The sequence below is a fragment of the Gigantopelta aegis genome, chromosome 9 (genome assembly GCF_016097555.1).
Source record: "Gigantopelta aegis isolate Gae_Host chromosome 9, Gae_host_genome, whole genome shotgun sequence".
Taxonomy (NCBI): Eukaryota; Metazoa; Mollusca; class Gastropoda; order Neomphalida; family Peltospiridae; genus Gigantopelta; species Gigantopelta aegis.
In genome coordinates, this window is record NC_054707.1 from 21720653 (window position 1) to 21739269 (window position 18617).

Consider the following 18617-nt stretch of genomic DNA (forward strand, 5'->3'; position numbering starts at 1 on the left):
GGCAGCTTCAGAAGTACCATGATCTTGTGATAATCAACAAAGTTCAAACAACGTTGACGACGATACGCCATTTGGCTACACTTCAAGAAATGTACAGTAAAGTGGCGACCCCGGTTTCGTATGTTGTCACCCTGAAGGATTAAGAAATTATCTTCGCTGAGGAGCCAACGCACGATGATATTGTTTGACAAATTATCATCAAACGAAATGACCATAATGAAAGACATCGTGGCAGCCGTGCAAGTCATGAGGCTACCGCTAAATAAGCAGGCAAAAACAAATTACAATTTTTTGAAGGAAAAAAACGTGATTAAATGTACTTTTGATTTGAAGTTCTATTTTGCATTTTTTTTTTTGGTGTTTATTGTGGATAGTAAATTGTGTTAAAATTAGTGTATGCTACATGTAGGGTATTTTAAATCAGAGAACTTCAATATGGTCGATTTTAGAAATGAAAACGGCCAACATCTTGAAATGTGTACAGCGAATTAATTATCATGGTCCCTACCAATTCGTTATAAGAGTACCGTACTATACTGTACTGTAGGGTGTATACTACCAAATCAAATCCCATAGACGACAATAGTAACATATGTGGCTAAAACTCCTACCTGCAACGTATCAACCGACATAAACGCCACGGATATAAATACTACCACCCCTTACACTTAAAGTGAATCAGAAAAAAATGGGGGTCAAGCTGCTCGTTTCTGAGAAAACGGGTAGCGTCTATGACTACCCTAGTTTCGCACGAAATTCGAGTACTGTTTTTTTACAGGTGCCCCATACATGTTTCAAGCACAAGGCTACTTGACACATTGCCACTAGATGAAATAAAATTGCACATTTTTTTTACCCAGGTGAAACTATTATTTTTTACAACCAACACACTCACATTTATAACCAATCACAGGACTTGTGGTGTTCACTTCTCTATCAAAAGTTGGGTGCACCTCGAACTTTGACCCACCCGGAAGTTATTTGGTTTAGTACTACCTATACTGATAACATACATTTTTCAAAAAGTGTCCAGCTATGTGTCTTTATGACAACCAGGATCTAGTGTATTCTGACATAAGCTGACAACCTCACTGAAACTGTTGTTTTCTACAGTGCAACCTAATATAATGTACACCTCAAAAAGCATATATATTGCATATAGTTTTGTACAAATGCAATATGTCATATTAAACAACAAAATGTTTTAAAATAAAACTCCTGAAGATATTTACTTTCAGTTGGGTGTGTGTACTCAGGTATATATGTAGAGACAACAAAGATAGTCAGAGTACCCTCTACCCCTTTAAAGAATTCCATTAAAACACATGCACTTGATTGACCCCTAGATTATGAAGACCTTGACAGGCACATCAAAGAAATATCAGTATTAAAAAAATACACTGTCTGAGGAAGGAAACACAAACATGACTGTACCTGTATGAAGTAATGACTTAATGTCCTGAACATTAGTGTTGGGAGGAAATCCTGTATGCTGGGTGTTGGTGTCTTCAAGTTACCAGGTGTGGGAATTTCCAATCCATCGGCCATGCTGATTTTCATAATGAACCATCAAAACTATTAGCAGCCACCAATATTCCTGACTATATTTTATTTATAGCCTACTGTAGTTGGAGGTTTTAATAGTTGTGATATCTGGAATAATCATGCAGCTTTAACACATTTATTTTTGATAAATTACTGAAAAAAAACTATTTTTAAATGACAAAATTACCCGAACATCTATTTTCTTGCATTATTTTCTAATCCGGATGAATACAATATGTACATTAGATGTATTCCTACAATCTGTAATCCAGCATTTTATTTAGCTAGTAACATTAGGTAATACAGCTTTAACAATAAAATAAATTATCAACTTAATCCAAGGCAGATAATTAAATCTGAAAAAATTGGTTCTGAATCTAGTATAAACTCAAAATGCTTTTCATGAGAGCTAACTAAGTGATTATTAAAAAAAAAATTATCTGGACATCTAAGTATATGTTTAACAACCTTATTGTTATGTACAAATAAGAACAGAAGGCACAATAGTGACAACAAATTTAATTATGTTTTTGGTAAAGTTTTTCTTCAAATTTACTTAAAATTTTGCATAAAACTACAAATTTGTCTAAAATATAACTTAGCACCCTATAAATATGTCAAAATGACAATAAAAATCAACTTCTTTACAAATTTGAGTTTTCAGAATTTCATACATAAAAAATTAACAATGTTAATGGAAACTATTGGCACATGCTATTTTTAATATAAAAATAAATTGCTATTAAAATCTTAGTTCAGGTTGCCTATATATAATACCATATTTAAGAGCAGTTGTATATGGCAAGTCAAATACCATGTAAAAAGAAATTATTGAAATCTTTACAGTATGAATTATAGGCCAAAACCAACTTTTCTTCAGTGCTAACTTTGATTCAAACTCCATTCAGAACCATGTACAGAGATTATTGTCACGGTCAAGGTCATTGTGAACTTGCATGATCGAGTGATGGCTAATTAATCAACCAGTATAGTTTAATTAAATAAAATGACAAAATCATAATATTTTTTATTATGCACTGAATATGTGCTATAGGGTGTATACTACCAAATTAAATCCCATCGACGACAATAGTAACATATGTGGCTAAAACTCCTACCTGCAACGTATCAACCGACATAAACGCCACGGATATAAATACTACCACCCCTTACACTTAAAGTGAATCAGAAAAAAATGGGGCTCAAGCTGCTCGTTTCTGAGATAACGGGTAGCGTCTATGACTACCCTAGTTTCGCACAAAATTCGAGTACTTTTTTTTACAGGTGCCCCATACATGTTTCAAGCACAAGGCTACTTGACACATTGGCACTAGATGAAATAAAATTGCACATTTATTTTACCCAGGTGAAACTATTATTTTTTACAACCAACACACTCACATTTATAACCAATTGTGGTGTTCACTTCTCTATCAAAAGTTGGGTGCACCTTGAACTTTGACCCACCCGGAAGTTATTTGGTTTAGTACTACCTGTAGTGTAGTGTATGTGTGTGTGTGTGTGTGTGCGCGCGCGCGTGTGTGTGTGTGCGTGTGTGCGTGTGTGTGACATCGGCTATGTTTAGTAATACCAAATGGGGCATTCCAATATAAAAATGTTATTAAAATTATTCTTTCATTATTATTTTTAGGCCAAGTTATAATTAATTACATATAGAAAATACATACAAAGATAATTTAATTCAGTTATAATTTATTAATTTCTACCTTATTCATGCAAATTACGTGGGAACGAATTCATTTGGGAAGTAACAATTTGGGGGCTCGTCCGGGATGGCGGTTAAATATAGGGAAAGCTGAAGGCAATAGAGATGAGCTGCTAATCAACATGAGTCTCAACAGACTTGGAAACTAAACTGACCATGACTAAACCACTATTGTTCATTCTTAAAAAAAAAAACTTCAAGATTCACGGAGTTGTTGATTCAAAGGGTGGATTGGCCATTGCCAGTCTACTGAGACCGATAGATACTGGTTCACGAAAGTGTTATACAGAGGAGGACATTATAGATAGGGTTATTAGAGCTGTTCCAAGTGGCTTCAGGCTGATAACGTATGTAGAGGGACGACCAGAACTTCACCTGTCCATAGGGCTATGGGCAAGTAGAATGTTTCAACTGAACATTGTTATGAATGTTCCGAACTTCGACAAAGAATGATAAACTTCATTGGAAATCTCATGTGAACAAAGTAATACATGCATACAACTCAATAAAGAATGGTACCACCGGTTTTTCCCATCACCTGCTGTTAACAGGTCGACGATCCCGATTGCCAATTGTGTGATGTTTGGTGAACGGTGCGGGACAAAGAAACCAGAAACATACAGGCATGTTGAATATGTTCAGAAATGGAAAAAGGGAAATGGAAAATGCATACAGAATTGTTGCTCGGAATGCCGAAAAGTCCGGGTTAAAAGAGAAAAGGATTTATGCTAAATATTGCAGTGTTGCCTTAAGTCCAGGCGACCAAGTCCTAGTTGAAATTTCGCTGAAAAGGGAGGTCCATGCAAATTGAGATTGTTCTTGGAGGAAGCGGTACACACAGTAGTTAAGTGTATGAATGACAAGTCACCAGTGTATGAAATACATGCTGAAAAAGGAAAGGAACCTATCAGACGATTGCATCGCAATTTGTTGTTGCAAAGTAATGATCTTTTCTCTACTAGGAAAGAGACTAAGACGTTGAGGAAGGAATACAAAAGACGACGTACGGTGCGCGATGATTTGGTGGTAAATCTGGAAAAGACACTTATTGGTAGTTCAGAAGTGAACTCAATCCATATGCAAAACCATTTACGCCAAGGAGTAGTAGTATAGACGCGGTGAAAGAGACCCAAAAATGGTCACAATGGATTTTCAAATAGTATACCATCACTTGAATCACACAACTGTGTGCCAAATTTCAGGTTGATATCTGGGAAGGGAGCGATTGATGCGTTAAGGCACCCCACTATTGGTACTTACACATCCAGCGCCAGTTACTCTGTATGAATGTTTTCCTTGCAATCCATTTTGGTCATTCTGCAATAGAAATATTTATATTTTAAATACAAAATCGCACCCTATATTCGTTACTTCACTAATGTACACTGCATTAACAAATGTATGCTAAATACATGTAAAAAGATTAATTTACTGGGAATACAACAGTATTTTCACAAAGACACACCGTCACATTATATTTTTACCAATGAGATGAGCCCCTTTTACGAAGAGATCTTAACGCTAATTTCATTAATGTTAAAGTATGTTTACTTTAATGACACCACTGGAACACATTGACTAATTAATCATTGGCTACTGGATGTCAAACATTTGGCCATTCTGATACGTAGTCATTAGAGGAAACATATTTCCTAAGTGAGAGCGAGGGTAATTCATGAATTCTGACACCCATTTTGTAAAATCAGTACGAATCACATGAGAGTGTAAGAATAATACTAGTTTTACGAATAACAATGACCATGTCAAAAAGGTTTCAAACGTAACTAGAAGGAGAGGAACAAATTATGTCATTTTGGTAAGTGGTTACAATATTTCACAACCACAGAGATAAGCCTGAGAAACCACATTATGTTATGATGTCGCCTCCAAAAATTACGTCAGTTGTTGATCGCGTGAAATGGTTATGACACCCGTGTCATACTAAACTGGTTATATTCCCCTGTATATCTTAAACAAGGTGGATATAAATAAATACATATCCTAAGTAAAAAAACCACAAGTGTTAATGTTTATAAAATACAAGGGAAAAGTCCGAAAAGAAAGCTATTTTATTTAATTATTAATTAATTTATTAATATTATTAATTAATAATTCTGATCCTTTTCTCACTCTTACTACATATTTGACTTTGTTTTCTTTGTTTTTCTACCCCCTCCACCCTTTTTTTAAATTCGAAATATTGGAAACTAATTTTCAGGGTACAGAGACAATAAATAACATACTGGAACACAACACAAGACCAACGCATCAGACGCTAGGGCACCGGAGATGCGTTGGAATATTCTCTTTTCAGGTATTGAGTTTCTGTCATGGTCCAGCCGCTCAACCACGCCTCCGGTCATAGTATAGTATATATCACCAAATTGTCCATTCTTTATGGCATCGTAAGAACCATTCAACCTGAAATAGTAAGGAATATATCACCAAACTGTCCATTCGTTACTGCACTGTAAGAACCATTCAACTTAAAATAGTAAGGAATACATCACCAAACTGTCCATTCCTTACTGCATTGTAAGAACCATTCAATCTGAAATAGTAAGGAATATATCACGAAACTGTCTATTCGTTATGGCATCGTAAGAACCACTGTACCTGAAATAGTAAGGAATAATATATCACGAAACTGTCCATTCATTATATCATCGCATGAACCACTGAATCGGAACTAGTAAGGAATATATCACTAACACTGTCCATTCGGTATAGCATCATAAGAATCACTTACCCTGAAATAATAAGGAATATATTACCAACTGTCCATTCATCATATCATAGTAAGAACTATTAAATATTAATAGCTGCAGGTTTCTTTTCTCACTAGTCAAAGTGCCACAAATACCATATGTCAGATGCTAAATACTAAAATACCTACATGTATACTATAGGATCTGATGAAGCGTCTTTAAACAGACAATCCTGTTCTTTCCTATTTGTTGATTTAAAAAGTAACTTAGCTACATGAATATTATAATTGAATTTTGCATTTCGGGTACAGAACAGCTACGGTTCCTTAAGGATTGAAGCTAGAAGCCATGCCATGCTTATTTGCTTGGACAGAGCCTGATTTATTATCTTGTTGTGACAGGACACGCATACTACAAAATGGAAACAGGAAAAAAGTGCCTGATTTTTTATTCAATTGATGAAACAAAAGTTCCACATGTTTCATGATGATTGTCCCATAGTAAATAAATAAGTAATCAGTGTCAGTGTGCCAGATATTGAAGTTGTGAGATACAAGTGAATATCAGTCTGTACTTGAAACACTGAGCACTGAAATTGCTGAAAATTTACATTTAAATTGCAAAAATATATTATTGTTGTAATGTGCATTTGTTCTAAAAAGCTATAAAATATGTTTCAAACTGAAATTGTTGTTATACTTTGAAGGACTAAATTGTGTCCGCCAAAAGTTGTTATCCAATGTAAGCCATGCAATAATGGTAATAAAATTGATATGAAACAGGGGTTTTCCCACCTAGACTCTATTGTTCAGTACCATAATGGCATTTCACCTGTTTGTTTGTGTACAGCCTACATGTAATTGTCTTCTGGATAGTTATTGCTGGGGATAAATACACTGCGAAACTATGGATTTGTGGTTGACTTTTTTATGTTGTGTACTGTATGTATAACATGATATGGTGATAGATGTAAAAACCAAATAAATATGTTGATGGTTAAATATAATTGATCTAAGACATATTTCAACCTTCACAGCTGTTGCATTAGTGGTACCGGTACTCAGGGCTTTAGATCTCACTAATTTAGGCACAACAGGATTTTTCGCGGAGTACAGAGAGGTCTTTTAGCACAATATCATTAACAACTGCTGATGGGTTATAGTTATTCAGAAATGCATTTAACTTACATGTGTTTTAATCTAATTCAAAAAAAATATTTAAGTGGCTTTGAGTTTAGCCTGTTTGTATTTAATTTGGTGTGTTTATTTTGGGCACATCATTTAATGCCTTAGTTTTGCAATCTAGGCCCAGGGTATTGTTTTTGTTAACATGACATTTCAGTTTATCAATTGGCCCGTATTGTTTCACTTGTGTAATCTGTATTGCAAAAATCATTAAGTAGAACGCATTATTTATTAAATTGAGAAAAGGAAAGGTGACTTTACTGTTCCTTTGAAATAAAGTAAAGTAAAGTTTGTTTTATTTAACGACGCCGCTAGAGCACATTGATTTTTTATCTTATCATCGGCTATTGAACGTCAAACATATGGTCATTCTGACACTGTTTTTAGAGGAAACCCGCTGTCGCCACATAGGCTACTCTTTTTACGACAGGCAGCAAGGGATCTTTTATTTGCGCTTCCCACAGGCAGGATAGCACAAACCATGGCCTTTGTTGAACCAGTTATGGATCACTGGTCGGTGCAAGTGGTTTACACCTACCCATTGAGCCTTGCGGAGCACTCACTCAGAGTTTGGAGTCGGTATCTCGATTAAAAATCCCATGCCTCGACTGGGATCCGAACCCAGTACCTACCAGCCTGTAGACCGATGGCCTGCCACGACGCCACCGAGGCCGGTCCCTTTGAAATAATGATGTTAGTTAAACAAAATTTGTAAAACACATTGAAATATAATATTAAAGTATAGTTATTAGTGCTATGTATAAGTGCTTAATATGATAACTGTATCTTGTCACAAAAACAATGTCCCATTAAATCCCACGATATGTGCTGTCCTATGTGGGGAAAATGCATAATAATGCTGCTAATGGAAAACTGTTAATAACCAAATGATGGACATCCTAACGACGTTGATTAATTTATCAATGTGCTCAAGTGGAGTCATAAAACAAAAACAAAACTTTAGCTTTATAACTACATGTTAAAAGGCATTCACAGCATCCAGTTAACTTTGATGACTGATAATAAAATTTGGTAAATTATGTTCTGGGTGGAAACAAATGCTCACAGAAGCGCTCCAGATTATGTTCGTTAAACACCTGTTCAGTATACAAAATACTGCTAGGAAGGCCTCGATATGTGTGATAGATGAGAACACATTTTCCCCTTTACAATAGATATAATAAAATAATACTCTTAATGTTAAAAAACAAATTTATACGTAATTGTTTTGGGTTTTTTTTAACAAAACCACTAAGAGCACATTGATGTGTTAATCATCGGCTATTGGATGTCACACATTTGGTGATTTTGACATACTATAGTCTTAGAGGAAACCTGCTACATTTTTCTAGTAGCTCAGCAATCTTTTATATGCACCACCCCACAGACAGGATAGCACATACCAAGGCCTCTGATATACCAATTATGGTCCACTAGCTGAAATGAGAAACAGCCCAGTTGGTTCACATGCCTTTTTAGCAAAAACATCGTGACACACTAGAGCAAAGCATGAATTTTGGTATAATTGGTAGTTGGCCATATAAAATATTTCTACAAGGAGGTGCCCGACCTACCCCTACCGGAACATGATGTTTCAAGATGGTCGCCACAGCCATTATCAGAAATATCTGTTTCCACCATAGCTGTGAAACTAAATGACTCACAGTGGTGGAACCAATGTCTATGCAACCATTTCAGGGTGAAACAATGTTGTGATACAAGCTTTATGATGATTAAAATGAGATTTGTCTATATTCCATGATGACCGACACCATCATTAAAAAAAAATATCCATTTCAGCACAGCTTTGAAACTACACGACTTAGATAGGTGCATCCAGTGTCAATACCCATTATTTCAGGGTATGGCGAATGGTATATATTAGTATTAGTATCATATTAAGATATAATAGTATCATATAACCAACACGCCCCCCCCCCCCCCCCCCCCCCACCTCTGACACAACCAAAACTTCAGCATGGTGCCTGGCAGAAACTTCAAGTGCCACATAACTTTGACTGTCAGCGAGAAGAAGAAGCCTGTACTTCAGTTAGAAGTGCTGATCCTCATTTTTGTTTATTCACACCATGAACAAACTCTTTCCCTCTACATTGATGTCCATTGCTGTCCAAGGAACACTAACACCGTGATTATTTATCCTTGACCACCAGAATTACACTCGCTGGGTCCCTTTACATTGGATAGACACGAAAACCATCCCTGAAGCGATCATGGATCAGCTAAAGCGCTTTTGAGTTTTTCCTAAAGGGCAGAGAAGGTTTTCGATCAACAATTCTAACGTAGAAGATTCAGGTGGAGCTATTGGGTTGACAGAGAACCCAAAAGCATTGAAGAGATGGATGGTTGCTGGTCCTGAAAAGGCTCGCCTTCTAATCGAGTTACAAAAAAAGCATTCCAGCACAGCAAACCGTTCAGACACAGGTAAACAAGCTTTGTGCAACAATCATTTCCATGGGCAATCCATTTACCAAGGAATTACAGGAGCTCATGTCACTTGATAGCCATGACTGTGTGGACCAGGCTGTAGTAGACACTTTTCGCAACATGGAAGACCTAGGAAAACAAAGGTACAAAGAATATGTAAATGTTTTGGTTGAAATAAATCCATCCATCCATGATCTAATTAAATGGAATAACATCCAGATCTTAAAACAGCCCACTGCAAGAACTAAATCAAATATAAAACAACAAATGGAAGACTTCAAAAATGTCTACAGTCAGTTGTTCATCTCCTGGAAACTTGGAAGCTATTTATAAGCACAAAAACCACCCCTGGCCTCCATCTCCAAGTGATCATGGCAAACTTCGATTAACAAGCTGTAAATTCCAGCTACTGGATCTCTTGTCCTGTGATAAACCATAAGTTCCATCTAGTGTTTATGCCAACGTATATGATGGCTCAGCAAAGGTGAACTCACTTCCGCGAGATGCTTCAACAGTTGGCCAGTACAGTGAGGAGATTTTCACACCCTGGACCATTTACCAACTTCAAAGCTGTAAGCACATTGATGTCGTCTGGGATGTATGTCTGAAGGAGGCCACACGTGAGAAAAGACGTAATGGAGTGTTGAAGAAGATTTCTTCACAGACAACTGCATAACTCGGATAATAAACAAGAGCTGTTTGCTTTACTCGCAGATGATGTAGTAGCCTTTAAGTATCCACAAAGTGCAGCAGTAAGCAGATGCCAGAATTCGACGGCGGATACAAGAATGTGTCTACATATTCCAGATGCTGTGCAAAATGGAGCAAAAGTTATTATGGTCAGCACAGTAGACACAGATGTTGTGGTTATTCTTGTTGGCATATACCTCCAACTTGCAAAGTTGTATCCAAATATTTAACTGTGGGTAGCATAACCTCTCCCCCCCCCCCCCCCCCCCCCCCCCAAAAAAAAAAAAACAAGAAAGCGTTTTATGGTGGTTTTCTGTAGCATAAGGTGTGGAGAAGACCATCGGACAAACAGAAAGGGTTTACATATGACGTCAAAAAAGATGGCCGGCAATATTAAAAAATAGCTAAAATCTACTCATATCTGTTGAATTCAACAATGTCTCACCATTTTAAGTGTGAAGATTACCTGTAATATTCATTATATTACAAAAGGTATATTTCCTGAAGGTGACAGAAGTGTTCCATATGATGTCATGACGCCGAGAAAGACTCCATGACGTCAAAAATGACGTCATGACGTAGTTTTGTCTTAATTTAAATGTCGGTCACTTAGTCTTTAGTTTCATCATCATCTGAAACTGGCTCTTGGACCATACTGTGACACCATCACAGTTGCAATCTTGACCATGTGCATTCAAGCCCATGGTTTTTGCAGGTACATTTCAGTGTGCTGCATCTTGCGGTACAGTTGCACTGGATCTTTTTAAGCAGTGCATCTGGTGCAGGACTACTGAAATCAGACTGCATTGAAAGGATTAACAAAACACTGGCTTCTAAAAAGTGTGAATTATCCAGTAGTAAACAAAAAAAAGGAGCAAACTGGCTGAACTATCAGCATATTATCGTGAATTGAATTTCTTTTATTGTTCAGTATTGTTATTTTAAATAACAGCCGAGATTCAATAATACCTTGCGAAGCATTTTACCAACAATGGGACCCACACGTCGTCTTGCAGTGACCCCCAAATCGTAGAGCCGTTCACTACCGGGAGGAAATCATCACAGTACACATAATGCCAATGTCCAAGTACGTAAAACTTGCACGTCACAATTCCCTTTCTAGCATCCCAGCTACCATATTGCAAAACCTGCAAAGACAACATGTAAGTATAAATGAAATTATAGTTACATGCTGTTTGCATGGTATGCTGGTTTGTATGTATCGTATATGTATAAAAGTGATTTGGTGAATTTTCCTGATGTGCATGCTCGATTTTGAAGTCTTTCTAGAAGCAACGTTTTAATCATTTTGTTGGTCGTATCTGTAGATAACATTTTAATTAATAATAATGTCGTATGTGGCAGATACGACCAACGTGCAAGCATAATTACACTGATGTAGATATACATAATTATATGTTTCAGTTATCAAGACCTGTCTTCTAGCAGTCTTAGATCTATAGGACATTATTACGTGTTGGCATTACAGAGCTATATAGAAACACCTATTTTATATAACACCAGATTCACACTAACATAGTGTAATCAGACATAGGGTTACACGCCGAATAAACTGAATTTGACTAACATTAAATTTATCGAACACATCCAACGACAGAATGCCAGGGAAACGAAAACATATCAACAAAAACAAATATAAGAAGGTTAAACATACATGACAACAAATTAAAAACAAATCCGATTCTGATGACATTCCATTGAGACAGTTGGTTCACACTACAACATCTGGAACGAGCACAACAAACACCAAATATGACATGGTGCACACAACAGAACCTGAACATGACATAGCACACACAACATAACCTGAACATAATACAGCACACACAACAGAACCAGAACATGACACAGCACACACACCAGAACCTAAACATGACACAGCACACACACCAGAACCTAAACATGACACAGCACACACACCAGAACCTAAACATGACAGCACACACAACAGAACCTAAACATGACACAGCACAAACATCAGAACCTAAACATGACACGGCACACACAACAGAACCTAAACATGACACAACATACACAACAGAACCTGGACATGACACACCACACACAACATAACCTAAACATGACACAACATACACAACAGAACCTGGACATGACACGGCACACACAACAGAACCTAAACATGACAAAGCACACACAACAGAACCTGAACATAGCACAACATACACAACAGAACCTGAACGTTACATGGCACTCACAACAGAACCTGAACATAATACAGCACGCACAACAGAACCTGAACATTACACAGCACACACAACAAAATCTGAACATGACACAGCACACACAACAGAACCTGAACGTTACATGGCACTCACAACAGAACCTGAACATGACACAGCACACACAACATAACCTGAACATGGCACAGCACACACAACATAACCTGAACGTTACATGGCACTCACAACAGAACCTGAACATGACACAACACACACAACAGAACCTGAACATGACACAACACACACAACAGAACCTGAACATGACATGGCACACACGGCAGAACCTGAACATCACACACACACACACACACACACACACACACACACACACACACACACACACACACAACAGAACCTGAACGTGACATGGCACACACAACAGAACCTGAACATGACACGGCACACACAACAGAACATGAACATGACACAAGATACACAACGGACATGACACTCACAACAGAACCTGAACGTGACATGGCACACACAGCAGAACCTGAACATTACACACAGCAGAACCCACACACATACACACACACACACACACACACACACACACACACACACACACACACACACACACACACACACACAACATAACCTGAACATGGCATGGCACACACAGCAGAACCTGAACATGACATGGCACACACAACAGAACCTGAACGTGACATGGCACACACAACAGAACCTGCACGTGACATGGCACACACAACAGAACCTGCATGTGACATGACACTCACAACAGAACCTGCACGTGACATGACACTCACAACAGAACCTGAACGTGACATGACACTCACAACAGAACCTACACGTGACATGGCATACACAACATACACAACAGAACCTAAACATGACACGGCACAAACAGCAGAACCTGAACATGACACAGCACACTCAGCAGAACATGAACATGACACGGCACACACAACAGAACATGAACATTACACAAGATATACAACGGACATGACACTCACAACAGAACCTGAACATAACACAGCACACACAACAAAACCTGAACATGACACAGAACACACAACAGAACATGAACTTGACACGGCACACACAGCAGAACCTGAACGTGACACGGCACACACAGCAGAACCTGAATATGACATAGCACACACAAGCCCTGGACATAGTGCAGTGTTAATGTCTTTCGGATTTGATATTCAGCATATACCCCCATCGGAAATTTGCACATAGAATATTTGAAGGAACTACACTTGAATGATTCCTTTGTGGAATCAAACGATGATATTCAACTTTCTGAATTTGCCAAACATTTAACAACCAATGTATCCCAAACCAATGATATTCTAGACACATTTTCTTCATTAGAGGATATCAATATAAGTTTGCTTGATTCATCTGGTTTATCCGAAACACTAGTGCATACCTCAGGTATTCTGGAGAGTAATGAAGTAAACCCAAGGGGGATGTCAGCAGAACCAGGAACATCATCAGCAAATAATTCTCGTAGCACCAAAGAGAAGGCAAAACGTGTCATACAGGAGCTCAGCTTTTCAGATGATTCCTCAGGAGAAGAATACTTGCCTCCACCCAAAAAGAGATTCTGTCATGACGAGTCATCAAATACTGAACAAGGACCAGTACCACAAGATACGGTCAGCGATAATACTTCATCAGGGGTTGAATTCACCAAAACGAGGATTTTCCGAGTGAGAACTTGCAATCCTAGCCAGTGGAAGAATGAATTGCGTAAAAGACGAAAAAACGAGTGAAAGGAATATGTTAATACTCGAGGGAAACATGTTCTGATGAAACAATGTGAGGATGTGTCATGCAAATGCAAATATAACTGAAGAGCTTTTTCACCAGAAAAAAAGATTCAATGTTTTTCATTTTTACTGGAAACTTGGTTTTGAAAGACAAAGAGACTTTCTCAAACAGAATATGAAGAAACTTGTCAAAAAGAGGTCGACAACAAGTCGTGAAGAATCCCGTAGGAAATACAGTTATGAATATGTTTTGCGAAATTGAGAAGAAAATCAGCAGGTTTGTAAACAGTTGTTCCTAAAAACGTTAGCAATTGGTGAAAAAACTGCATACTATACACTCGAGGAGAGTGACAAAAGAGGAAAAAAATCCCCAGTCAACAAAATACCAGCAGCAGATAGAGACTTAATTAGGGATCACATTATATATTTTCCAAAGATCCAATCACATTATTGTCGTTCCACATCGCAAAGTGAATACCTGTTTTCTGATTTGTCAGTGAACAAAATGTACAAGTTGTATGTTCAGCAATGCGCATCCACCAAACGCACACCTCTGACACAACATTTGTATGCTAATTCAACTTAGGTTTCATGTTCCTAAAAAGGACAAATGTTCATTTTGTTCTGCATATCACCAAATGTCTGAAAGTGATAAGACTCTGAATGAAGCCAAATTCAATTATCACAACAGGCGTAAACAAGAAGTGAGAGAAGACAAATGTCGAGACAAAGAAAGGTCTCTTTCTAACCCAGATATAGCTGTGTTCAATTTTGATCTTCAAAAGGTCCTCACTACACCCAAGTCAAATGTGAGTGACTTTTATTACAGCCCAAAAATTGCGACATACATCTTTTCCATGTACAACCTAGTTTCTAAAAAAGCTACATGTTATATGTGGGATGAAACAGTGGCCAAACGTGGAAGATGTGAGATTGCCAGCTGTGTATTCCAAAACAATACTTCTGTTGGTGAGAAAGATGAGGTCATCTACTACCCAGATAGCTGCACAGGACAACAGCTGAATCTTCCTTTTTCAGTTATGTGCCTTTATTCTGTCATCAATCTCCCGACCAGGAAAATAACTCACAACTACTTTGAGCGAGGACACTCACAGATGGAAGGATATTGTGTGCATGCTGTTATCGAGAAAGCAACGAAACATTCTGAACTGTTCACTCCTGCTGACTGGATGACGGCAGTTGCTAATTCCAAGCAGAGTATGTCGGATTCTGCCGTTGCCAACAGAAGCAGAGCGGATGATGGAACCAAAATTGAATGGATGAAAATTCATTCATTTCAGTACCAAAAAAAATGAGCCAGATAAAATATTTTTTAAGTATGAGTTAGGAGAAGTCGTTTACAATTCCTTCACCATTTTAAGACATAGCTAAATATTCAATTCATATCTCATGCTATAAAATATCATTCTTACGTACCTTGTAAATCTGGTTTTCATTAAATTCTGATAGGGCAGCAATTACGGACATGACTTTATTCGTTCTATCTTGAGTCGGACCACAGGCATATTTGGCTTTATTATGTGTATACAGATCGGGATTATAATAAATTTCCTGTGAAAAAAAAAGAAGATAAAAATCTTTCAACAAATTGAAACCAGCAACACACACAAAAATAAATTAATTAAATAATAATAATAATTTTTAAAAAAACATTCAACAACATCCATAAAAATATTCTGTTATATCATCACAAAATTCAATAATAAATAATAATAAATTAATAATAATAATAATAATTTTTAAAATAGAGAATAATATATATATACATGAGTGGCCGTTGGATACCATTTATCTTACGAGCTGTTTTAAAATGGTTTTAAACAACGAGTTGTAAGTTAAATGGTGTAATAGATTTCAATCGTGCTGGGGCTTTTTTATTATTGGATGTATGGCACTGGTGACCTGGTCGTCACCTAGGATTAGCCAGTCGTATGTCGTGAAATTGTTAACACACGTATATGTGTAGACAAGTATGTGTTACCAAAAATAACGAATAATGTTCTCACCAATGGGTGTGTAAGAAACTCTGTTTGCCTAAACAGGGCTCAATATTTTAACAGTACGTGTAAGCTCACTTGGTATACATTTAATAAATGATTTTAGCTGAAATATAAGTTGATCACTGAAATAAAACTGCATTGGTTCTTAAGGTTGGCTCAACGGCAACATTTCTCTGAGCAAGTTCGGGATTGTTGTTTTACCAACACCGTTTTAACTGTTTCCCTTTATTCTGACCGCTTCTCCTCTTTTGGATTGTACTGCCGATTTTCTTTTCTTTCTTTCTTTTTTTTTTTTTTTTTTTTACTTACCCGAATCCGCACATCGCAAATATTTGCGAGCGCTCATGCCCAATCGCTTACCGTACACACATCGTGCTAAATCTTGCGTACAAAGCTGAATTCCATAAATACAACTGTAATGGAGGCCACCATCTTTTTATCTACAGAAGTAGCTATATATATATGGCTGAAGTCATATTTTGGGGACAAAGCCCAGTAAAAGACCACGACAACCCATTTAAACTTTCCCTTACGTAGCTCAGGTTAGCCGTACATCTAGTATTAAAATAACTGACAACTCGAAAGATGACAAACAGAACTGGTTGTGTTCAAAGTGATGGTTTGCATAAAAGTAAGTTTTAACATTTAAAGATTTCATGGAAATACGCAACGAAATCAATTACATTATATATTACATTATATAGTTTGTTGCATCATTCATTTTCAATGTATGCAATTTTGAAGGTCATATTTTCCAAAAGGGCCACCGGTTGAAATGCTGTTAGTGTTATTTATGTCTAAAGTTAGTCACATAGAAATTATTCTCTAACTGAAAGCTATGTACGACTAAACTAGTGAAAGCCTTGAAACGACGTCTAGTTTATTTTTGAGGTTCTGTGTCTTTTAGTTTCTGTTTACATCTAGTGTTACAATGACAGTGTGTATCCACCAAACCTGCAAACAGCCACTGCAGTCGACAACATTGACCACAATCCGCGCAGGACTATCTCGGCAGATTCCATCATGAGCTATGGAACAAGCATATCAATTATGCAGCACTCAAACAGGGTTTTGATTGATGAAATACCAAAGACAGGAAACAAGACTGCAGCCTTGCTAGCAATGTGTACAAATCTTTCTCCCACTATTCACACCAAGAAGTAATACTGTGTACCTTCCACCATTGACTCAGTACGTCTTGAAATAGCTGACATGGCTACTACACTGGTAAAGGAGTCCGAGTGGTTGGATAGTCCGAGACGTCTATTAGACAAATCTGAACTGGACATATAAAAATAAAAATAAACCTTATGGGACATACTATGCTTCTAAATAAATACCGTTTATCAATATTCCCACAGCCAAAACATTTCCAATTTCTCCCACGATTTCAGTCTGTTTCGACCCTTTCTGTCAGTTTCCTCCGACTTCTCTGTTTTCTGAGCTGTCCACACCATTGCCTACCTGTCTCAACGTCCCCCACGGGTGCAGTCTCTGTGTACTTCCCTGCACCCACTTGGCATCCTCGTCCTCTGCCGTTAATAAAGCTGGTCTGACCCACGGCACTAACTAATAAACGACGCATTCCGAAAATCCGAAAAAGTAATCACAATCTTTGTAGATATAGAAAAAGCCTTTGACATGGTTTGGCGTAAAGGCCTATCAGAAAAAACACGCGCAAAACGCAATAAAAGGGAACGTGTTCAACTTCATAAATGACTTTATCCACGACAGAACATTAGTAGTCAGAGTAAATGGACACGTCTTCAACAAAACAGAAATAGTAAATGGCATATCACAAGGGAAAGTTACATCACCAACACTTTTAATAAAAGAGGTTAACTAGCTTACATCTCTAAATGCAGATTTGGGGAACATCTTCAAGGAGGCATGGGCGTCATTTGGTGGGGTTGGAGGGAACAACGTGCAAATGTCTCTGCTCCCCCCCCCCCCCCCAAAAAAAAAAAAAAAAAAAACCCACCCCACATACACACACGTTTTACGATGGAAAACAACCCCCGAAAACAGGTTTATTTTATTAGAACCGAAACGTCATTACGTCAAAAGATAATATTACTGTTAACATTTTCATAAAACAACCACGAGTATAGGCTGTATAGTACTACTATTTTCAAGGTCATCAGTGGATAGGCAATCTGTGACTTCTTATAAGTGTTCATTACATAATAATATGACACATATTTGGACTAGTTTGGCTGTTCTTTAAGGTTAAAGTATTGGACTGGTGGCCATTTTTGCAAAATGGCCGTCGCCGGCTCCAGGAGTGGCTGCTGA

At 37.4% G+C, this 18617-nt stretch overlaps 1 protein-coding gene across 10 annotated transcripts in view; it reads right to left on the bottom strand.

The window, feature by feature from the left end:
• LOC121381155 (calpain-1 catalytic subunit-like) overlaps nucleotides 1-18617 on the bottom strand; it is a 42489-nt gene that overhangs the window by 20994 nt on the left and 2878 nt on the right. For 9 of the 10 annotated variants that reach the window (XM_041510323.1, XM_041510321.1, XM_041510325.1 and 6 more), the window contains 4 exons: nucleotides 15739-15873; nucleotides 11268-11446; nucleotides 5515-5692; nucleotides 4532-4588 (listed from right to left, as the gene is read on the bottom strand). In XM_041510323.1, coding sequence (XP_041366257.1) covers nucleotides 4532-4588; nucleotides 5515-5692; nucleotides 11268-11446; nucleotides 15739-15873 — 549 coding nt within the window. The remainder of the gene's footprint in view (nucleotides 1-4531; nucleotides 4589-5514; nucleotides 5693-11267; nucleotides 11447-15738; nucleotides 15874-18617) is intronic. The other variant, XM_041510326.1, reaches the window with a different exon arrangement.